This window comes from Nyctereutes procyonoides, unplaced genomic scaffold (genome assembly GCF_905146905.1).
Source record: "Nyctereutes procyonoides isolate TBG_1078 unplaced genomic scaffold, NYPRO_anot_genome, whole genome shotgun sequence".
Classification (NCBI taxonomy): domain Eukaryota; kingdom Metazoa; phylum Chordata; class Mammalia; order Carnivora; family Canidae; genus Nyctereutes; species Nyctereutes procyonoides.
The window spans coordinates 42,984,246-43,008,639 of NW_026575133.1; the positions used below are offsets into that span (position 1 = coordinate 42,984,246).

The 24,394-nt window shown below is 36.3% G+C and overlaps 1 protein-coding gene across 17 annotated transcripts in view; it reads left to right on the plus strand.

The window, feature by feature from the left end:
• TRIP12 (thyroid hormone receptor interactor 12) overlaps window positions 1–24,394 on the plus strand; it is a 148,043-nt gene that overhangs the window by 56,399 nt on the left and 67,250 nt on the right. For 10 of the 17 annotated variants that reach the window (XM_055300376.1, XM_055300377.1, XM_055300372.1 and 7 more), the window contains exons 3-6: window positions 3,077–3,202; window positions 4,040–4,842; window positions 20,996–21,101; window positions 23,873–24,009. In XM_055300376.1, coding sequence (XP_055156351.1) covers window positions 3,077–3,202; window positions 4,040–4,842; window positions 20,996–21,101; window positions 23,873–24,009 — 1,172 coding nt within the window. The remainder of the gene's footprint in view (window positions 1–3,076; window positions 3,203–4,039; window positions 4,843–20,995; window positions 21,102–23,872; window positions 24,010–24,394) is intronic. The other 7 variants (XM_055300386.1, XM_055300387.1, XM_055300388.1 and 4 more) reach the window with 2 other exon arrangements.

Below are 24,394 nucleotides of genomic sequence, written 5' to 3' on the forward strand. Positions count from 1 at the left end.
GATTCCCCCCCCCCCCCCGCCCTGGAATATCCATAGGATGATAGACATGTTTCTGAATATCCATCCCCACCCACTTTATCCACGTATCCTTGGGCTGTAATTTACTAAATGGGCTCATTCTGGTGCTAAAAGAGTTTGTCATGACTTTTACTGTGTTATTCTTGCAAATTTGATTTGTAGTGGTTATAAATTTTACTGGATCTTAGATTATGCTGTTTAATAAAAATTAATGTTGAGCATTAAGGTCTGATAAATGAAGGAGTTGGTGAAATGAGCTAAAAGGCACCAAGGCTTTTTTGAGTGCTGAAGCTTGTGATATTTTAATTGGCTATTCTAGATTGGGTGTTGTTATTTTATGGAGATTTACTTTACGGTATTCTGAGCATTAATAATTTATAAATGGGCATAATAAAACAGAGCCCCACTTTGGGAGGCCCCATATTGTTTCTTTATGGTACCATCTGGTTGCTTACTCTCTTGTGGTAATCCAAGGGGTGGAAAACTGTATAACCCGTGGGACAGATCCAGCTTCCTGCCTGTTTTTGTAAATAAAAATTTGATTGAAACATAACCATGCCCATTTGTTTACATACTGTTTAAACCTGCTTTTGTGACACCTAGTATTGCCCACAAAGCCAAAACATTTACTGCCGTTGATGGAAAATATATTAAGACCCTGCTAAACAATAAGCGAAAGGACAGTGGTGATCAGTATTGTATATTTTGAAATGTTTTGTAGCCAGTCTTCAGCGAAAATGTTAAACTGAAAATAATTTTAGGAGAGGTTCAGTCAGGTCATTGAGAGGATTGTTGGTTTTAAGCTAGTTTGGGGAGTTTCACTTTCTAAGTTCGGTGAAATTTTTTTTTTTTTTTTTTTACTTTTGTAACCAAATATTGAGTATTTATCTGGTAAATTCTTTTTTAGTTGAAGGTGTAAGGACAACAGATATTCAGGAGTTGATTTAAGTGGCTATAAAGTTAGAAGTGTTTAAGGGCCAGGAACAATTAAAGGGCTGTCAGCATTGAGTTGATGTTGGTCAGATTCTTTTGACAAAGAATGAATTCCTGCCCGCGGCTCCCCACCCGCAGTATATTCTTAGAATACATAAGAATATATTATGATATACATTCTTTAAGATTTCCATTTGAATATTTAATTGAACATTACCACAAAGTAGTCTAACTCTGGATAAAGTTTTCTTTTAAAGATTTTTAAATTATAATCAAGGAATATAGCAAAAGATACTTTAAATTTTATAATGAGTAGAAATTGTGATTTAATTAAAAATTAATCCTTAGCGAACTTGACTAAAATGAGAATACAGAGAACCTGAATCACATAATTTATAATTATTGTTCTGTGAGTATTAAATTGTATACCCTGAAAACAAAGCATTATACCTTTAAAAAAGTAATTATAGAATGATTTGAAAATTTACTCAATTTTATTTTTTTTAATAGAACTCTCAGATCTGTTAGTTATGTGACAAAAACAAGCAATTCCTAGAAATTAAATCTCCTATGAAACTCATGGGTTAACATAATTTCAGTCTGTATTGGAAGAATGTCTAGGAAAAAGGCAAACTAAATCACAGTGGGTAAATCTTATAGGGTTCAGCGTGGCTAGACTCAGAAAAAAATATATGTACCTTGAAAAATAGTTATATTCATTACTACAGTCAAGACTAAGACACTTAAAGACTAATAGAGTTTTTAAGTAGTTGATCTGTGCCTGTATGTCTTTAGAAAGTGCTAGTCTATCGTTTATTAAAATCTTAAAAATGAAAATGATACTACAGATCCAGAAATATTTCTTTTTATTGAGAAGCTAATTTCATATCTTCTTTCAAGAATCCAGTATTGAACTCTTCTGGAAAAATGGAAGAAAAAAATAAGAGACGAGAAACCTTAGAGCATCTTTTTGAAGAAGTGGTGGAACTTGTATGATATGTTAAGAACTGTATGGTATCCTTACAGATTGAATTAGAATCGTCATGTGAGGTTTCAGTGACTTATTTCTAAGTTCTTTTGAGATGATACTCAGAATGAAAGCCTTAAATATTTTTTAACAAAATAAACAGCTTTGGTGTTAATGAAACTTTGTTATTCTAATTAGAATATGCTCTTTTAATGTTATTTACGTGAAGGGTGAACGTTGGCTGTGAATTACAGTAGTTGTATCTGTTAAGGTTAATCTCTCTCACTTCTGTAACACCAGCTTTCCCGGGTATATATTAATGCATGCTCTCTTTTTATTGCTATGTAAATCTAATGTAATCATTGCCTGAGGTTAAAAAAAAAATCTAACAACTGAAAACCAGTTTTCATGTCCTGCAAACTTGCTCTTAGAACAGTGCTGGCACCAACTATATATCAGTGATGGACTCTCTAGATGTGTTTGGAATATTTTGTGGTCAATTCTTTTTCTCTAGGACTTGGTTTTTGGTGTACTTTCTATTGATTAGTGCATTACATTCTTAGCAAATATTCTGTCGATTTCATGTAAGTTTATTTACTGTATAGTACTTCTAATGATTTTCTGTGTAAAATCAGTTTGAGAATTGATTTCATCTGTCTCTGCATTTATTGTGCTAACCTGAATTACCTACAAATTGGGAATCAGTATCATTGTGGGATCACAGACTCCCTCTTCCATAAAACTTTTAAGCTGTTATACTCCCATTATCTATTAAAAGTAGTATTTAAAAAAAAATAAAAGTACTTAGATCTAAAGGTTGGATTTGCTTTTTGCAAACATTTAGCTTATGCGAGTTTGCAGTACAATTTTTGAAAAATTCTTTATTGCTTATGTAACTATAATACTGCTATTCAGTCATGAAACTTGGTTAATAAAAGACCTGCACCCTTGGGTATTGAAGTGTTGGTTCTAAGGCAAGTTTTTTTTCACAAGATTATTTGATAGAACAATAATTTAATTGTGGAAATATTTGGGGGAAAGGGTAGGGTCAATAATGAAGAATTGGGAGACTAAAAAAAATGAAAACATTTCACTTTTCAATACTGTATTTGCATCTCAGTTTCCTGATAGATTTCTGTTTTGATTTTCTGCTGACAGGTCACATTTAGGGCAGGCAAAACATAAGGGATATAGCCCTCCTGAGAGTAGAAAATCTAATTCTAAGGCACCCAAAGTGCAGTCTAATACTACTACTGAACTGTCAAGGGGACACCTTTCTAAAAGGTAAATCTTCACGTTGCTTGTACATTTTCAAGGCAGAGTTATTTGCATTTGAATCATTGCATAATATTAAAATTCAGCAGCTTATCCCAAGATGTTGTGCTATGTGATTTCATTATTCCCTGAATGTAACTTTGAGGATTAATAGTTTACTTTGCAGTGATGTCAACACAGCAGGCTCTAGACAATGCATTTTTTCCCTGTATAGAGAACCATAAGGTTCCTCTTTTGATTAACAAATATTTTATAGGCATACAAAATGCCATTTTACCTTGGCCTTTTTTTTTTTTTGGTAGTTTTTTGTTTTGATTTTTTTATTGGTAGAGCCAGAGATTTAAGATATAATTGGCAAGAGTCTTTTAGGAAGGAATGATACTAAAAAATTTTCTTACCTTCATTTTGAAAGTGCATACGTAGGTTTTTACTTCAAGCTTTGACATAGAAGTTGTATTTTTGAGCAGAGCATCAGTATTCTAGTTTCAACTGGTTCTGAACTACTAAGCGTTCTTTTTCTTATAATCTTAATTCTTGTTTTGTGAATAGGAGGGTTAGTGCCCGTAATATTTGGGCTGAAGAATTACTCTGATCCTCTAATCAAATATTTGATCTTTTAATCAAATATTTAACCATCCAAAGTCACACCTGTTTTGTTTTTTTTCCCCAATTTTGAACCATTGGAAAATCTGTTTTTATTTAGCTCTGGACTTAATCAGGAAAACTTTTGCACTTTAAAAAAAATTTTTAAAAGCACTTAATTTGCACTGATTTGAGAAGTTAATTTATATGGTAAGGATAATGATGGCAGGATGATAGTAACTCTCTCCTTCTCTGGCCTCTCAGAAGCTGCAGTTCATCATCTGCTGTCATAGTTCCACAACCAGAGGATCCAGACAGAGCCAATACTTCAGAAAGGCAAAAAACGGGGCAGGTGCCTAAGAAAGACAATTCTCGAGGAGTGAAACGCAGTGCTAGTCCAGACTACAACAGGACCAATTCTCCTAGCTCTGCCAAAAAACCAAAAGCACTTCAGCATACTGAATCTCCCTCAGAAACAAATAAGCCACATAGTAAGTCGAAGAAGAGACATTTAGACCAGGAGCAACAACTGAAATCTGCACAGTCGCCATCAACAAGTAAGGCTCACACCAGAAAGAGCGGGGCCACTGGCGGCTCACGGAGTCAGAAAAGAAAGAGGACAGAGAGTTCTTGTCTAAAGAGTGGTTCTGTGTCTGAGTCAACTGGTGCCGAAGAGAGATCTGCAAAACCCACCAAGCTGGCTTCAAAATCCGCCGCCTCGGCCAAAGCTGGGTGCAGCACCATCACTGATTCTTCCTCCGCTGCCTCTACTTCCTCCTCATCTTCTGTTGTCGCCTCGGCCTCCTCCACTGTACCACCAGGGGCCAGGGTGAAACAAGGAAAAGACCAGAGCAAGGCCAGGCGTTCCCGTTCAGCATCCAGTCCCAGTCCCAGAAGAAGTAGCAGGGAAAAGGAACAGAGTAAAACTGGTGGCTCTTCAAAATTCGATTGGGCTGCTCGTTTCAGCCCTAAAGTTAGCCTTCCTAAAACCAAACTGTCTCTTCCAGGGTCTTCTAAGTCAGAGACATCAAAACCTGGACCTTCTGGATTACAGGCCAAATTAGCAAGTAAGTGCATGGAAGCATCTTCTCTCCTCCTACCCCTCCACCCCCATGGAAAATTTTCTTGGTTTTTTGAAAGTGAGTATGTTTCGGTGTAGTCAGATTTATTTTGTTTGTTTTTCCAGCTTGAGGTAGTCTTAGGTTTATTACTATATCTGCTCATAGCTCAATAGTACATAATAATTGATAACTACATTTACTTTTAGGAAGAAGGATCAGATATGAGGTGTTCTTATTTCTGAATGGTCACATTGTAGTGTCTGCATCTTTATCTTTATGGCACCGATACAGAGTTATATACTATTATCAGGGTGGGACATCAAGTTGGATCTTCTATTATAACCAGACAAAATAATTTCCGTTATGAATTGCTTTTGACCATGATAAAAAAATCAAATGGTGGGGTGTTTTTTTTTTTTTGTTGTTGTTTTCTTTTGATACATTCATGATCTATGGAAATATTGAGCTAAATTTTCAGAATAAATTTATCCTAGTATAACTTAAACCATGTCGTACTTACTGACCTTTAAAGAGCTAAGTCTAAAGACGAATACCTCTTACATTCCATATGCTGGACTCTGGTCCCATTAAATGGGAAAGAGTATTACTCTCTTGAACAGTGGAGTGGAACTAACACTTGAGAATAATATGTTTCAAGCAGAAAAAAACTAGACAGGAGATAGGGATCTTGAGGCACATTTCTTTCTCTCTTTTTTTTTTTTTTTCCAAAAGACTTCTTCAGGGAAGCCAAATGTTCAAGTCATTAGAACTGATTGGAGCTGGTGGTGGCCTTCTTCAGTTACGTGATTGCATTAATGCTGAAGGGCATTCTTTTTTCTGTTTTGAGAAATCCAAAAAACAGAAATGCAATAATACAGAACTTATGTACAATTTAAGCATTTAGTTTTTGTAATATTTATCCAGGAAGCTTGCTTTTCACCACCTTTTTTTTTTCTTTTTTGCCTTCATAGAACATTTTTTTATTTATATTTTGATAGAACTAGAATATTTTCTTGGTTATTGAAAATTTTATGTAGTACATAGTATTCTTGTCAAAGTTTAGCTAATAATGGATCGACCTAACATACTGTTGAACCAGACCCAATTGTTAGCTCTGTTTCCTTTAACCCTAATATCTGTATTTCCATTTTATTCAGTATTATATAAACTGACAGTAATACTAGTAGATACTACATAAAATCTTGTGTATAATCTGTATCATAGGGTTATCATGAAGGTAACATCTTTAACATTGTAGAATCGTGTTCAGTTTGGTATTTTAAATATGTTTTACATCTATATCTTTTTTTAATTTGAAGGTACAGATATTTGATTAAGATTGGTACCCTGAAGTCAAAAGGGAATTAAAAGCCAAGTTAAAAAGGGACAGTCAACTGTCCATTGGACCTGCCAAGGTTTTCTCGACAATTGGAGTTTATCTCTACTTCTGTACCTCTTTTTTTCTGTTTTTAAGTGAAGTAGAAGTGTGTGTGTGCGTGCGCTACCCCCCCCCCCCCCCCGAGCTTTGTGACCTCCACAGCCATTGGGCCAGGTTGAGTTCATAGCTCGTTCAGTGGTATTCACTAATTCACTTTCGGCCTTCCAGTATGCTTTACTGGAAGAGCTTATCTCCTTCAGCTTTTATTTCTAGGAGGGTCCAGGGGGACAGCAGATTGTCATGTCCTCCACTCTTCTTGGACACTAGTTTTCTTTTCTTTGGAGTCTGTTAACATGATTTTTTTTTTTAAGATTTTATTCATTTATTTATTTGAGAGAGTGTGCACAAGCAGTGGGGAGAGAGAGACTCCCCGCCAATAGGGAGCCTGACATGAGGCTCCATCCCAGGACCCTGGGATCATGACCTGAGCTGAAGGCAGGTACTTCACTGACCGAGCCACCCAGGAGCCCTGTTAACATGATTTTTAAAAGAAAACCTGACCACTGGTGCAGTTTCCTTGATTTTTGTAAATGAGAAAGCACCGAGAGTTCTGATATGACCCATGTACCACTATAAAACCAGATAGTCTGAAACGAACTCTGCACATGCTCACTAATGGATAAAACTCACTTTGTATTATCCTCACTTTTACAAAATCTGTGTGTGTTGTATGATCACGAATACTGCCTTTTCCATTTTCACTACCACTACCCTGAGGTCTAAATATAGCCCAGGCTATTGAAACAGGAGAAGGGAACCAGCATTTATTTCGCATCTAATAAATACCAATTACTTTACATATGCAGTCTATTTAATTTTTTTTAAAGGTGGGATAATTTGCCCGGTAACATCTCACAAATGGCAGAGCTAGTGTTGGAAGATGGTGGCTATGTATAACTTGAAGCCACTGCTTGCTTTTGTTCACCACTTACTTTTTACCCGTTAGTTCTCTGGGTTGTATTGTCACACCATGTTTGGGTCATTAAGAGATATTAAGACCGTGGAGGAGATAAAATTCAACTTGATTCTTCTAGGATTGATTCATCTTTAGGAATGAATATTGTGTGAACCCACGGATTTATATCCTACCTATTTGCCATATTTGCCTATTTTCAAATAAGTGAAAAACATTTCAAAACAAAATAGTAGGGAATATTTATATGTAATGTCCTTACAAGTGCCTGATAACTTGTAAATACTTAACATGGATCATGTCATTTACTCCTTATCAGCCCTGTGTGGCAGATACTATTATTTCCATATTACATGTAAGGAGACTCAGGGTCACTGGTCAGGCTGCCTGCCCATGGTCATAGAACCAAAAAGCTATAGAGACAAAAGTCCTTCGGATTTTTAGTATATGTGCTGCCAAAGTGAGCCCTATAGAGTCAAGAGTCAGACCCAGACCGTCTAGTTCCAGAAGTTAGTCGTGAGACTAGGATGCACACGATTGAGTAGATTAGGTGAGCCAAATCTAGGAAGGACAGAGCAAGGTAGGATTTTAGGCAAGATTACGTTTGTTGGGATCCCTGGGTGGCGCAGCGGTTTGGCGCCTGCCTTTGGCTCAGGGTGCGATCCTGGAGACCCGGGATCGAATCCCATATCGGGCTCCCGGTGCATGGAGCCTGCTTCTCCCTCTGCCTATGTCTCTGCCTCTCTCTCTCTCTCTCTGTGTGACTATCATAAATAAATAAATTAAAAAAAATAAAAAAAAAAAGATTACGTATGTCACTTGAGGAAGAGTTTATACCGGAAACAATACTGGAATTGAATTGACAATAGTTGGTAATTTTACTTGAGGATATAGAGGCAAGATAAGTTTTTTTTTATGGGAATCTTGAGTTTCAAGTAATGGTATTTTGGGGATACAAAACTCTTATTAACAGAGGTGAAAATCCTGAGTTTGAAACCTAGTTCTGCATTTTATCAGCTGACAACCATGGGAAGTTTTGTACCTTTTCCTTGTAAATGGGCATAATAGCTTATGTGAGGAATAAATATGAGGAGACCTAGCATAGTAGTTAGTAGATGAGATGCATTGTAGAATTCAGAACAGTAGAAATTGAGTATCTTTTTTTTTTTTTTTAAAGATTTTATTTATTCATGAGAAACATAGAGAGGCAGAGACAAAGGCAGAGAGAGAAGCAGACTCCATAGAGGGAGCCTAATGTTGGGGCTCAATCCTGGGACTCCAGGATCACGCCCTGGGCTGAAGGCAGACAGACACTCAACCACTGAGCCACCCAGGCGTCCTAGAAATTGAATATCTAAGACAGAAGCTATATTCAGCAACCTTTTGAGAAGGAAGGGTTGATAAATCCCAGCCATGGATCAGTTTAAGGTAGAACTATTTTTAGATTTGGAAGATCTTGATTTGAAGTTATCTCTTTATAGTTTTGTGAGGTTGGGCAAATCATGCAACGGTAATTAGAATAGCAACCTAATTCCTGATCTTATTTGTAAAAGGAGAATATTCATTATGTGAAGCATAAATAAATGAATATATGTGAAAATAACTTCATAAAATACCATATTAACATACAATGCTGATTTGAGAGTAATTGCCATGTATTTGAAGGATTCTTTATGCATGAGGAATTTCCCCCCACTCCCCTGCAAACATCAGCACATGGGGGCATAGTTAGATTCAGTGGGTAGAGGTTGAGAGGCAGATTTCTGATGAGCATATCTCAAGGAACCAGAATTTGTAAATTTTCCAAAAAATGGAGTAGGCCACTTTGTGAAATAGAAAGCATTCCAAATTGGGTAGATGATGTTTTCTTCACCTTTTAAGAATTGATGAACCTATCAATTAGAATATGATACGTTTTCTAAGGTAAAGAATCATCGATAGAGTTGGTCTTTAAAGCTTCATCATAAAAAAAATTGTTTCCAAATTGTAGGACTTAATGGTATCTAATGATACTTTGTGAAGACTCATTTCCCATGGTCAAATACTACTGGAGGAGATTTAGGATTACATTAATACATTGAAGGCTGTGGGAAATAATGGTAACTTCTGCTTCACCTAGTGTTTTACAGATTTGCGTGACCATCTTGGGAGACAGCAGTGGTCTGAGGAAACTTTGATGGGAAATGATAAAATACATTTAGTCAACATATTTAAGCAGGAAGACCTTTCCCAGTGTGCTGTTTCAGCAACTGTTAACAGAGTTCCTGGTGAGGAATTAGGGCTGGCAGGACTAGTAGGGAAACAGCTACTTTTGTGATAGGCTTCCTAAAGCTCTGTAGCTTGCCAGCTGCAACTAATCAAAATAGCTCTGAGACAAAGATCACACTGTATCAGTTGATAGAAGTCTTGAGAGTACCCCAGAAAGAATAGTGTTATGTGACAATTTTTAATATGCATTGGGAAATTATTCTTGCTATCTGTTGTTTAACATAAGCAAACAGATATTCTCAAATTTAAGTAGCATAAATGTAAAACCAGTGGGGCAATGCAATGATAACACATGATTTTTGAAAATATTTTTATATTTTAACATATTTAAAAATGTAATTAGTATGCTTCAAGATCTGTTTTGCTAACTTCAATTAAAATGAAACTAATCGGGATCCCTGGGTGGTGCAGCGGTTTGGCCCCTGCCTTTGGCCCAGGGCGCGATCCTGAAGATCCGGGATCGAATCCCACATCGGGCTCCCGGTGCATGGAGCCTGCTTCTCCCTCTGCCTATGTCTCTGCCTCTCTCTCTCTCTCTGTGACTATCATAAATAAATAAAAATTTAAAAAAAAAAACTAATCTTGAAGTAATAGGACTGTATCAGAGTATGTAGTGTCTGAATAGTAGGAGGTGATGGATGGCATAGTAATACAAGAAGGTGTATGATCAAAATATGGGCTGTTATGGAACTTATTTATGGAAAAATTACTTTTAAATTTTTATATGTCTAGTTTGTGTCTATTTGTAGATCTGATTTCCTTTCATTATTTAAGTGTACATCATGTGCACATTATTAATAATAACCTAGTCAGCAATAGTTAAAAGCTTATTCCAGTTTGAGTTTCATGCTCTTCTGGTGACTTGCATGCAGCCTGTGGACATTATTAGATCTAGACAAGAACCAGGCAGATGCAGAATTCTGGGAGGGGTAATTTGAGATTAGGACTCTATCATCAGTCTGAGACTGAGAGGTGATTCTTTGTATCCCTAGCGTAGAGGGAGGAAATAAGAATGTGTTGAGCAGGAGAGAATTTAAGAGTTTAACTGTTGGTTTCACCTAAAGTCTTGTTAGGGACATCCACAGGGAGTTTAAATAATTAAATTATCTTTTCACCTCATGAGGTATTGCCTGAGGAGTTTAAAAGGGAAAAGGATTGAGTGTTGAGAGTTTTTCTTTATTGTAAGACAGCTGCTAAAAATAATTTAGCAATTTAAAGCTATAGTAATTTTAATATGTAAGTACTTTGAAAAACTACCAACGATTCCTAGTAATTTTGAGGATTTAAAAAATAAATTAAATTTAGGGAAATGGGTCACCAAATTAAAAAAGAATCCTGAATGGAAATAAGTATCATTGACCTCTTTGTTCAGAAGGCTTTATTTTCACATTTTATTTTTTTAAAGGTTTATTTATATTAGAAAAATCATAGGTGCCCACGAGTGTGGGGAGAGGCAGAGGGGAAATAGGGGGCGGAGCCGAGTCCCCACTGAGTGGAGAGCCATATATGGAGCTTGATCTCTAGACCTGGGCTGAGATTGAGAGTAGGATGCTCAAATGACTGAGCCACTCAGGCCCTACAGAAGGCCTTATTTTACATCACAAATTTAAAGAATCATAGTATTTTTGTACACCAGGTCAGAATCAGAATTAATTTAGCCAAGTTACATTTTACTAAAGTTACACATAGGTTTTAAAAAACAGCAGTTTTCCCTCCACATTGTCCTTTCCCTTTGCTGATTATTTTGGTATTTATTTCCATACTTATAGATTATGTGCTTATATGTTTATTGGTTGGGTTTTTTCAGTTTGAGCACTATTGCCTGCCCTTTATGAAAGAGTTACTGTATCTCTGTACCCACCAATAGCATCATGTGTACACTTCCTCTCTGCCCAGTCATGATCAGTGCCCAATGTTTAGATGGATGCATAAGTACCATTTACAGAGTCGGAGGGTACTTTCCTTATATATTATTTTCTTGATTTAAACTATTATTTTGTTGATGATGTTTTCCTTTTCTGTATATCCATTACTTCAAACTCCTTAGTAATTGTCTAAATCTTTTCTCAAGCTGTCTACTTCCTTTTGTTAAATTGTCCTGAAGAAATATAAGACTGCTGGTGGCTGCTCTTTAATGCCTACTTCTTGGCTTTTATTTAGCCTCGCTATTTTCTTCAGAGCTTTCTGTTTTCAAATCCCATGTGTCTTTTCCTTGTTTACTATTTTGTTTTGATGGAATATTTTTTCCACTTGCTTTCTAAGAAAAAATGCTTATGAGATTCTTAAAAGCTTTTCTATTGTTTTCAGATTTTGAATGTCTGAAAGTATACAGCCTTGGTACTTTGATTGGTTATAGAGTGCTGGATTATACATTATTTTTCTTACAAATTTTGAAGATTCACATTATTTTTAAGCTTTCATTACTGGAAACATTTTGATTCCTGATCTATTGTATATATAACCCATTTTTCTGGAAGTTTGCAGATTTTTATCTCCATTATTTAGACATAATGTTGATATTGCCACAGCTGTGGATTTGGTCTCATTTCTTGTTAGGGTCACCAGCAGTCCTGGTTTCACTTGGGTCTGAGATATTCCCCAAGACTCAGGACTCAGCCTTAAAATGAGGGTTAGAGCCAAGCAAACCAGAATTCTTGTTTACTGTATCCTTGTTTCTTTTCTCTTTCTGGATCTATTATTTTGGATGATTGTCCTTTGGAAAGTTCTGATGTTTTCATTCTGGCTTTGCTTTTTTGTTCTACTTTCTGGTAGATTTCTTCAACTTCTTCCAGCCTTTCTATTGATTTTTTTTTCTGTTGTTTTTATTTTCAAGAGGTTATTTTGTCCTCATTTTCTTTTTATTATGGATGCATTTATTTGGAGGACATTAATGGTTAGTTTTACATGGTCCTCTTGAAGTGTCTTTGGGGAGGAGGATTGGTTTGGTTTCGATTTTCATCCTGGGAATTTTTCTCAGGTTTTGGTAATTCCTGTTGGTTTCCTCATACTCAAGTGTTGGGCAACCAAAAACCTAATCTGTAGGCTCCAAGCACATAGAGGAGATTTCACTGAAACCCATTCTTTAGTGTTCTGGTTGGGCTAGTCATTACAAAACATCTTCTATCATTATTTTTAGATTTTTTCCTGTGGTGGAATTCCACAGAGAAGATTCCTTTACACTCCTTCCTATAGGTAAAAGCTGAACTGACCGAGATCTGGGGGCCGAGCAGGAAAAGAGGCCTGGGAAAGAGGCCATCTGTCATCTAATCTATTTATACCTGATCCCCCTCCCCAGCTCTCATTTTGGTATGGCGCACCTAGATACAACTGTGTGCTGGAATGGAGAATTTCTTTTTCCTGAAGAATAGAGGTCTTCTGTTTTGCTGGGTCAGCAGAGAGACACTTATCCAGCTGTGCAAATGGGGGAGGGGAAGTTAGGGTTCTGACTGCTTTATAAACAGCCTGTCAACCAATACTCAGTTTTTATTCCAGAGTCATCCCATTGACTGGTACCATCAATTGCTGAACCTTTGTGGGATTCTGAGTGTCATTCTCCTTGCTAATCTTATCTGTTTTCTACTTCCGGTTTTCTGGAGTTTCTACTTTTCATCTTAAAAATTATGTTGTGATAGTGATCTCTTCCATTCTTCTCATCCTTATGGATTTATGCTTTGGATTCTCTTAATGTGAGTTTACTGGAGTTTCTGGAGAGGGTATAGGAGTGATTGCATGTGTCCAGTTGTCTTTAGCCAGAAGGCGCGCACTTTTGTGTATATGCGCATACTTTTTCTTTTTTTTTCGCATACTTTTTCAAAATTTGGAGCTTGTTCTAATTCACAGTAGAGTGCCCATTATAAGCCAGACTCCATGCTAGACACGTGACACATTAAATTTTATTTTTATGACCATAGAATAAGGTAGTATCTGTATTATAGGTATGAAGAAACCAAAGTGCTTTATTTGTCTAAACACTGTACCTTTTTCCTTTCAAAAAACCGAGTTTATATCATTTGAATGGCTGTAAGTGGACATATCCTAATTTAGCTCATTCCCAATTAATGGGCATTTACATTGTTCTAAATATTTTTGATTGACTAGAGCTTTGTGATTTACATCATTATCTCGTTAGGTTTCTGGTTATGTTCTTTTAAAATATTGATATATATTTTAAAATTGCCTGTAGAAATAATGTGAATTTACATTCCCACTAGTAGTATAAAATGCCAATCTGTTCATATACTTATTAGCTAAAACTATTTAGTGTTCCTGCAGTTTTTTTTTTTTTTTTTTTTTTTACCATACTTGTGTTTATTTAACCATTCTCTATTACTGGACATTTAGCTCTCTTCCAGTATCTCATTATTAAAAATAATGCTTAGATGAATATCTTTGCACATTTCTAATGTGTTTAATTTGTATTGCCAAATCACTGCATGAAACTGCCATGCATTGACTAGAAAATAAAAACTTGGCTTAGAAAATTCCATTTGGGATTTAGCTTACTGTCATCTGCAAAAACTCATCTTTTATTGTTACTGAATGATTTTAAAATCAACATCAATGATCCCTTTTTAATATACTAGGTTATTTTGCGTTTTGTGAGTTTATTTTTGGCAATGTAGCCATTAATAAGGATGTATACTTCATACTTGAAAGTAGATAGCAACATCAAGTTGTTTTTTTTTTTCTTAAGCAACATCAAGTTATACCAGGTTCTCATGGTTCTGTTTTGGCTGAAGGAGTCAAGATCTAGTTACTGAAAATATTCCCACTGTTAGTTAATTCTCTTTATTGGGTCTCCTTTTTAAGTAGAAAAATGGCCCCATTGCATGATTCTGAATTGTACTATTCATGTGTAATAGTGCTCATGTTATTTGGTGTATTTTTTCCTTTTATGAAGAAAAACCAAGTCATTCTGGATACTTTTTGAAACAGATTCAACATGCAAATAAATGGATAATTGATAGCTTTTAAAAATATATAAACAAATTGGGGATTTGCATTTCAAAACCCAACCTCCCCCAACCAATCCTAATCATCCTTTGATACTTTTTAAATATAAATGAATTGTAGCCGTTTTGAATACCCTGTTTAAAATAACTGGTATGTGTACCTTATTCACTAGTTTGTCTACTGTATCATTTTAAGATGGAGATGTGTTTGTTATCTGTGGGAGTATTACAAAAATGATAAGTCAAAAAAAATAACTAATTCTAGAAAAATCAATACTTGGAAATGAGATTTAGCTCAGGTCTTCTTTAATACAAGGGACTTTATTTTGATTTGAAACTCTGTTGAGTCCATATTACTGTTCTTCCCTTTTCTTTTCAAAGTCCAGGCCAGTAATTATTATTATTTTCTTTATAGTCCTATATAGTAAATATTTTAGACTTAACTGACCATATATAGGGCTTTTTTTTTTTTTTTAAGATTTTATTTCTTTGAGAGAGCACAAGCAGGACAGGGGGAGGAGGAGAAGGGAGGGTGTCCGTGCTGAGTACCAAGCCCGATGTGGAGCTTGATCTCATAACCCTGAGATCATGACCTGAGCCTAAGGCAGACGCTAACCAACTAACTGAGCCATCCAGGTTCCGCCAAATACAGTTTTTGTCACCTATTTTTATTTTTAATAACTCCTTAAAAGTGTAAAAACCAAGCTAGTACAAAAACAGGTCGCCAGTTGGGTTTTGCTCCTAAGCAGTTTGTCAACACTTAGCTTAGACTAAAAATTTTAATATAATTGCATATTATTTAAGGTATATGTATTACATGATATATGTAGTATACATACACAAACACTGATCAGTTCATAGGACTGATAAAGCCTGTGGATTGGCTAGTGATAGGCTTGACTGGATCCAGGAGCTCAAATAAAGATGACCCTGTCAGTCCCAAGCCTCTTATGGCTCCCTCATCATCTCCTCTCCTCCCCAAAGATGTTATCCAGTCATTTATGTATTAAATTGTAAGAAAGTCCTTGCTTTCCTTGGATCATATGCCTATCTTTGAATAAATCGCTATTACAGAGGCAGGCTTGTAATTGGCTATGATGTTAACAGTCCCACTTCTATAGTGTGAGTGTACCATGAATGGGACTTCCATCAGTATCATCTGGAGAAGGGGTAGGAGAGAGTTCCCAAAAGAATTTTTAAAAACAAAGGGTGTTCATAAAAAGGGTCCTGGACATTATACAGTAGATGTCTACTTGATTAGTTTTAAAGGCTACTTTAAAATGAATATGTAAGTTGGAGTATAAAAACGTTCATGTAGTGGATTCAGTCATTAGTCAGTGAATAAAGGTGTTAGGTCAGTCTCTCCCTCACCTTGCCCGATTTTCAAACAACCTTATCTAATACATTGATACTCAGGTTTATTTTCACTATATAACAGAAGTAATCTTTTAGAAATTGGAACGCTTACTTATTACATTGTTATTTTATCTTATGGGGCTAAATTTTTGTGTCACTATATGTATAAACCATATCAAAGATTAGCATACTAATTTAATTCATGAATAAAAATAGAATAAAAGTATGGCAGTATGTATTGTCTGATTGTCTATTGCTACTTTTAAAGTAACTTAAGGAATTAATAGTGAAAACCGTACCTTTCTAGGATTAATATTATTCCTCCGCGGGTTATTCTTGTGTTGAAATAGGCAGATAATGATACTCGTGTTCATTCCTCCTGCAAATTACAAAATTGGAATCATTTCACAGTATTGTAATGCAAAGAGAAATACCTTTAAAAGTTTGAAGTGGAGAAGAAAAATTACTATATAAGTAGAAGGCACCAAGATCATAGCTATTTTTATATTAGTAAGGACCCAGAGGAAAAAATAAGGCCCTTAATCTGCGCATTCTTTTAAGATGTTATATTTTAGAAATCCAAGGTTAGAGCTTGCATAAGAGATTTTGTTATTTCACATTTTGTATTTCCTAACTTTGCAAAAGAACTAATGTTTTTACAAAAGATGAAGTCCTGAACTTTGAGTAAATTAGTTGTGGGTTAGGAATACTTGTACCCTTCCCCAACCCCGCAGAAAGAAATCACACAATATATTTGTAGGAATAATAATAATATTAATAATATAATGTCAAGAGCTTTGATAAAAATACCTCTACATTAATACCGAACTTCGTTACACAGAGCCTTCATAGGCATTAATTTATTAATCAGATCAGCATTATTCTGGATGTTTCTCATAGTGGCTTCATAAAAATAAATGATTAATGCAGCAAAACTGCATTAATGCATACAAAGCCTCTGCATGTGTGTGGGGGTGTGTGCGCGTGTGCATGCGTGTGTCCCCATGCACATGAATTTTAATTTGTTTTCAGTGGGTTGGTGGTTTATACTTAAATTGTGTCCTCTTTTATTGAAATAATCCTTACTTGGCCAGTAGAATGGAAACACATTTCGATTCTACAAAACTACTACAGTGTATTTATATGAAAGTTTTAACATTTTCTAATTGAACCTGTAAGGCACAATATTAACTTTTGCCAGAAGGATATTGAAGATGTAGTATATAGCCTCTGTTTTGGTTCAAAATAAACTTCGGAATTGTTTAGATTATGCATCTTTAAGAAAGCCAGTTAATATTTTTATGTCTGAAAAGAATGAATAATCATAACTTTGTTTCTGAAAGTGCTTTTGAAAACTATGGCTAGTTTTCAAATTGTGAAGATAGTATGTTCTGGCATTGCTGAATGGCCAAAACAAAGTTGAGTTATATCTGTTTTCTAGGCAGAGCTTGCTCTGCAAACTACTTCAGCTTTCCTTTTTCCCAGAAAGTTTGAGGTTTGTAATCTTCTAAAAAAAATGTTTTAGACTTTTGGAAGAATTTATAGAGTTCTTCCAACATTTGACTTGATTTACTTAGGAAGACTGATAAATTCGTAATTATCAATCTTTACACTTGTGAGGTGTTTCCTTATTCCAGTTCCTTCCTTGTTCCAGAGATACATGTAAAAGCTAGTTTTGTCTTCCATCCTGGGATTACAAATAGGGAAACCTCTTTTTCACTATGGAGCGTTACATATAATATCTCTTTTACCATGGGATTACCTTTCAGAAAGTAAAATATTTGGGCTTATCTCTCCTAGTTTATCAAGCAAATGGAATCATGTCAAATAGCCTGATAGTCATTTTACATTGCAGCATGATTATAACAGCAGTTAAAAATACTTGTCTACTCTGTTGTTTTGGTTTTCCTCTGTCCTTCTTTCTCTTTTTATTTTTCTCTTATTTATTCCAGAGAGTGTGCATTGGGGAGGGGTAGAGGGAAAGGGAGAGTAGAGTATCAAGCTGACTCTACACTGAGCACAGAGCAGTCTTGGGGCTTGATCTCAGAACACTGAGATCACCACCTGAGCTGAAACCAAGAGTTGGACACTTAACTGACTGTGCCACCTACATGCCTTCTACTTTTCTGTAATTTAATACATTTCTCTTATAATTTAACACCAATGATGGAAAAAGAAATTGTGGCACATCCATTTAAAGGAATACCTCTCCACAGAGAAAGGAATGGACTACTAATCTGTGCAGCAACATGAAATCTCCAAAACACTGTATGACCCCATTTTTCTGAAATTCTGGAATAGACAGCAATGACAGACAAGCAGATCAGTAGTTGCCAGAAGAGTGGGCGAAGGGATTAATTGTAAGGGGGATGAAGAAACTTTTTTAGAGTGATGGAAACGTTTTGTTCTTATTGATACGTTGGTTGTATGGGTCAGTTCATTTTTTCAAGTCCATATTGATCCTCATATTTATAAAATGAGTACATTTTTATCATAAGGGAATGACATTTGAATGAAATTGTTTAAAAGAAAGTGAAACACCTACGTCATGACTTAAAGTATAACAGATTGATCAAGAAGTATACTGTCCCCTCAGAAGCAATATAGTAGTAGCCCACAATACGTTTAGTTGGATATCTTATTTTGAATGTCACTGGATAGATAATAAACATTTTTTACTAGTGTCCATTACTGTATCATGGTATGTATAGAAACATTTAGTGTCACATAAACTAATATTAGTGACAGTCATACAGGAGTTTTCATTTATTTTTTTAAAAAAGATTTTATTTATTCATGACAGACACAGAGAGAGAGAGAGAGAGAGAGAGAGAGGCAGAGACACAGGTAGAGGGAGAAGCAGGCTCCATGCAGGGAGCCCGATGCGGGACTCGATCCCAGGACTCCAGAATCATGCCCTGGGCCGAAGGCTGCGCGAAACCGCTGAGCCACCTGGGGATCCCCCATACAGGAGTTTTTAAAGTGCTTTAGAGGTGAAAACATCGGTGGAATGTTTTAAATAATGTGTGCTCATTTTTTTCCATAAAGTGTATATGTTTTTTAGTCTATTCTAATTCAGTTGCACAATTCAAATAGGTGAACATAATTTAATATTTTCTGAAACATTTAAAATAATTTTCTGAATTTTTAAATATTAAAAAAGTGATGATAATTCATTGAATATATTAAGCTAGTCTCATAATTTGTCCACATGTCATGTTCATCTTTCAGGTGACAGGATGTGTGTCCAGACAAAGATAAAATAATGTAGGGGCATTAGGCATTGGTTCGGGATCACATTAAGTAATTCTGGTGATATGTTATGTAGGAAATCAATCTAAAAACAAAATTGAGGGGCACCTGGGTGGCTCAGTGGGTTAAATGTCTGTCTTTGGCTCAGGTCATGATCCCAGGGTTCTGGGATCAAGTACCCTGCCCGGCTCCCTATTTGATGGGAAGCCTGCTTCTCCTTTTCCCTCTGCCTGCAGCTCCCCCTGCTTGTGCTCTCTCTCTCTCTCTGTCAAATAAGTAAAATCTTTAAGAAATATAAAAATAAATAATTAAAAAACACAAAATTGAAATTTAAGAAACCCTTAGGCCAACTTCTTTCCCCACTTTTTGTCCCTTTTATGTCAGTTTCAGGAGTCTTGGATAACCTTTCACAAAAATTACTTTGGGGGGAAAAATGTCTTGAAAGGCGTTCAGATCTCTCGATTGCAATGTCTGTCTGAACATAGATTTTTGTCCTTATAGCTTGTTTAATGGTTAAAGATTTTTTAATTGTGTGCTTTTCATTTAACAATTTTGATTTTATATATATGGTATAGGGACCGTCCTAAGTTAAATGAACTGAAGTTTAAAATGAAGCATCTTGGGCAGCCCGGGTGGCTGAGCGGTTTGGTGCTGCCTTCGACCCGGGGTGTGATCCTGGAGACCCGGGATCAAGTCCCATGTCGGACTCCCTGCATGGAGCCTGCTTGTGCCTGTGTCTCTGCCTCTCTCTCTCTCTCTCTCTCTCTGTATGTCTCTCATGAAAAAGTAAATAAAATCTTTAAAAAAATTAAATACAAATAAAATGAAGCATCATAAAGGATCAGGAAGATGCCTAGAATCTTTTTTTTCACCTCTTGCTCATACGCTTTACTGGTGTTTTTAACAAAATCAAGACTAAGAAATTTCTGATCGTCCACTTTGAAGGAGTGAAATGGTCAAAAATTAAAAGTTCCTGGGAAAAGCACCTGAGTGGCTCAGTTCATGATCTCAGGGTCCTGGGATTCAGCCCGACTTTGGGCTCCCTGTGCATCAGGAGTCTGTTTCCCCCTCTCCCCTCTTTGTGTTCTCTTTCTCAAAGAAAGAAATACAATCTTAAAAAAAAAAAGGAGAATTGTTAGGATTATGTAATTAGTCTCTGAAAAAGGAAACACTCTTTAAGGTGATGCTGTAGTTGTCACGGAAATAAACTTTTTCACTTGGAGGCCTTTCGCTATTAGAGGTCTTTGTGTAGATAGAACACACCACCCATTCTATCATCATGTAGGATAACAACTTATGGGTGAGGGGGAGGGTGAACCAATGCTCTGGCCTCCCCATTGTTTATGAAATAGTAATAAACTTCACTTAATCCCTGTATCTTTTTAGGATCTGTTAGCCCTATGCAAGGTTTTAGTTAGTAGTTTCCAGAATAACATGTAAAGTGTATTCAATTGACTTTTCCCCCTAATTATTCCATTAACCTGTACACTGGACATTCTAATAATGCTCCAGTGTATTTTCCATGCCAATGGAGCAGTGTAAAAAAAAGAAAGCATTTTGTTCTCTCGTAGTCTTAATTGGTGAACTTTGTATAAAAAAGATGAAATGGGACAGTTAAAAGTGTAGTAAGGTGCTAATGAATGAAAATGATAAATAAAAAATTTTAAATTTAGTACAGCCTTGAAATACAGAGTAAATGCAAAAAAATTCTTAGCTTTAGTTAGTGGAGGAGTAGAGAGATTAGGAATGTTTAAAGGGGAAGTTATGAGGGGAAAAGGGACCGTCACTTGTGATGTGGGATAGCTCAAGGTAAGGTGGGGGCCAAGCAGGATTTATCCAAGTACCAGATAGACAGAATTTTAGCAGATTCCAAGGGAGGCCTTGGAAGATGCAGTGGGCTTTTGACCTGAAGAATTTGGTAGTTCTTAATTTATGCTAACTTATTTTTTAAAAATGTACTTTTGAATTTCACATGTATAGGTTTAAGAAAATCTACCAAGAAGCGCAGTGAATCCCCACCTGCTGAGCTCCCCAGTTTGAGGCGGAGCACACGCCAAAAGACCACGGGCTCCTGTGCTAGTGCCAGGTAAACCACATTGGGTTTTTCCAGTTTATGATCCAGTTCTTTATCTTCTGCTCAGCTTTCATCAGAATCCTTCACTTTCTGAGTTTTCAAAAATTACTGAAATTTTCACTTGAGTATCCAGTATAAATGAATTCTCCCCAATGTTTATTTACCTGTTCTTGTTAAATATGAATCATGCTGTTGTACTCTTACCCTCTACCTTTTCCTCTGCTGCTAAATAATTTTCACAGTTATTGCCAGTAGTTGGACATTTCATTGTTTTCAGAGTTCCAGTTGGCCAATAAATCTCTAATGAGCATCTTCATGCAGATTTGGGTTATTTTTTTAAAGGTAGCTAAATTTCCCAATAGTGTGATTAATGGATCAAAAGGGATGCCTGTTTTAATGGCTGTAATATTGTCTAATTAGTTTCTGAACGTGTTGGCACCATCTGAGTTTAATGGATAAGGGGGAAGAGATGTACTTGATTTTCATTTTGTATTATGACACCTACCCCTCGAGGAATGTCAGTGTCCTGTGCGTGCTTTCATGGCTCCCAATTCCTGTTTCCCCCCACTTGCTGTTTTGGATCTCATTTTCAGAAAATCAATTGCCTTTGATATGATAGTTTGTTATTTCAGGTACTTTTATTAACTGATTTGAGAATCTTAGGTTAAATTTAAAAATCCTTAAAAAAAAATTTCCTCACATTTTCAGGTGTGTCAGTCACTCACACACCCTTGTGTGGTTAATTACTCACAGCTGGGTAGGACTTGTCCCCTTTTCTGTGGTGTTTGTTCGTTCTTCTAAGTGTGCCAAAAATCAGGGATCAGGCGCAAATGATTTCAGTTTGCCTTTCCCCTACTTTTGGGTGAGCTGAAAGGTGTTTTAGCTCTTCTCTTGTTTCTCCTCTAAGATAAGCGACCATGACTGCTCTTGGTGGTGGGTACAATAGTGACATAAAGAAACCATATGACTAGTTGCAAGTCATCAGAAAAGGACTCCTGCCACTTAAATCTCTACTTTTCCACTTATTTTCTATCTGGATTGTTTAAAATGTTACTTAAAATATGTGCAGTTTGTGTACCTGTTTGCTTTTGAGCTTTCTTGGCAATAGTTTTACAGGAACTCAGAAAATTTTATAGTTCTTCACAGCTTTTGTCTCATTGTGGGCTACATTTGAATCTGGTTTGCCCAGAGTTTATAATCTGCGATACAAACTGAATTCACCGTAGTTGAAAATTAATTTTAAGTTGATGTGAAGTCAAGTAATCTAGTATCCCTTCTTTGTCTGCTGCCTCCTTTCCTCCTCCTCATGACCCCTTTCTTAGTGCTTGTGAAATTACAACAGTTTACATGGTCATACTCTACACAAGCTGTCTAGCCACCTGCCTGGAAGGCTCTTCATTTCAAACTTATTCTAAACTAGTTGTGATTCCTCTTAAATATAGTACTTTCACATCCTGCTTCAGCTGTATCTTCATCTCTTTTTAGACCTATAGTTCTTGAGGACAGCAACCAAAGTGTTCAGTGCAGTGTGTGTGACATGATTCGTGCAAGTTGAATATTAAGTAGCTGAATTAATTTGAATCCCACTAATTTGTAGCTTGGTAAATTGGGGCTGGGGTGAGCTATTTCTGTGGAAGAAAAAATTGGCTAAGTAAAAATCCTTTTGTAGGGAGAATTTTTACTACTTAGAAGAACCAACTCTTCTAGTACTCCTTGGTAATTCATAGGTCACTTATGCCTGCTGCTTTTTTGTTGTTTACTGATCAGCATCTAATTCTGCAGCAGGGATCCCTGGGTGGCGCAGCGGTTTAGCGCCTGCCTTTGGCCCAGGGCGTGATCCTGGACACCCGGGATCGAATCCCACGTTGGGCTCCCGGTGCATGGAGCCTACTTCTCCCTCTGCCTATATTTCTGCCTCTCTCTCTCACTCTCTCTGTGTGTGTGACTATCATAAGTAAAATTAAAAAAATTTAAATTAATTCGAGCAGTTTGAGTTTAGTCTAAAACATTTCCTTAGTAGAGTGTTTCTTCATTTACTAAGGTAATTCAGAGGGCTGCTATTTAAACAATAGCAAGTTGTAATTATTTGGGGGAAATCCTTTGTTTTTATTTTATTTGCTGACTGATTTCCCTACTAAAATAGAAAAAAAATCATCATCAATAAAATGTAATTTGCTTCATGAGAAATGACTGACCATTCTTTCCAAATTATGCTGTGACTTAATCCTCAGTGTCATCTCTATGTATTTCTAAATGGTAAATATTTTTTAAAGGATGGAGCGCTTGTTCATTATTAGGGTAGTTCTTTCTTTGGTGATTTAACTTATCTGGGACTTTGGTGATAGGAATTTCTCCCCTTTTCCTCTTCTAAACTCCCCCCCAGCCCCCAAACACACATTGTCAAGTGTAAAGTCTGTATATTGATCCACTGTTTAGCCTAGAAGTAGAGATCTATTTTAAATGAGTTGAGTTCTCTCAGCAGGAGTCACTTTTCCATTTAAAGTTTAAAAACATTTAAACATTTGAAGTGTTTAAAAATCATTTCTGTCTGTAAGGATGACAATAGCTCACAGCACCACAAAAGCATGTATTGTGACCGCCATGTAACTTGGAAGAATTTTAAATATACAAAGTCTTAGTTGTTACCATAATGATTTTCTGCAACAATTTCTATGTAAAAAGAAGAAACTGGCTTTGTGCTCCATGCATTGGAGCTTTGTGCTGTGTGGACATTGCTCCTGGTCACTGGTAGTGCTGCCTCTGATGGGACTTTTCTGTTGTAGTCGGCGAGGCTCTGGCCTGGGCAAAAGAGGAGCAGCTGAAGCTCGTCGACAGGAGAAGATGGCGGACCCTGAAAGCAGCCAGGAGACCGTGAATTCTTCAGCTGCACGGACAGACGAAACTCCCCAAGGAGCTGCAGGTAGCTTGGCACTTTGGAGCCTTAAAATGCATTTATGTATCTTACCGATTTGGTTAAAGATAAATTACCTTGTGGGCATGGCAAATAGAATGCAAGAGAGGGGACAGAGGTGTATACTCAATGTTACCATCAGATGAACTTTTTGTTCTTTTTTGTTTTACTTTATAGGTTTGGTTTTTTTGATGAGTTGGATTCATTTGTTGTTTTTGATTTCTATTTCTTTTCCAAAACCATGTTTATACTAATTACATTCAAAGGGCCGTTAGGAGCGATGTCACCTTCTGTGAAGTTTCTTCTGTATCAGTGCAGAGAAACCATTCTTGCCTAGTGATTGTTTGAAAATTTAAGTTCATAATAAGAAGTAAGGATATGGCTTAAATTGCTT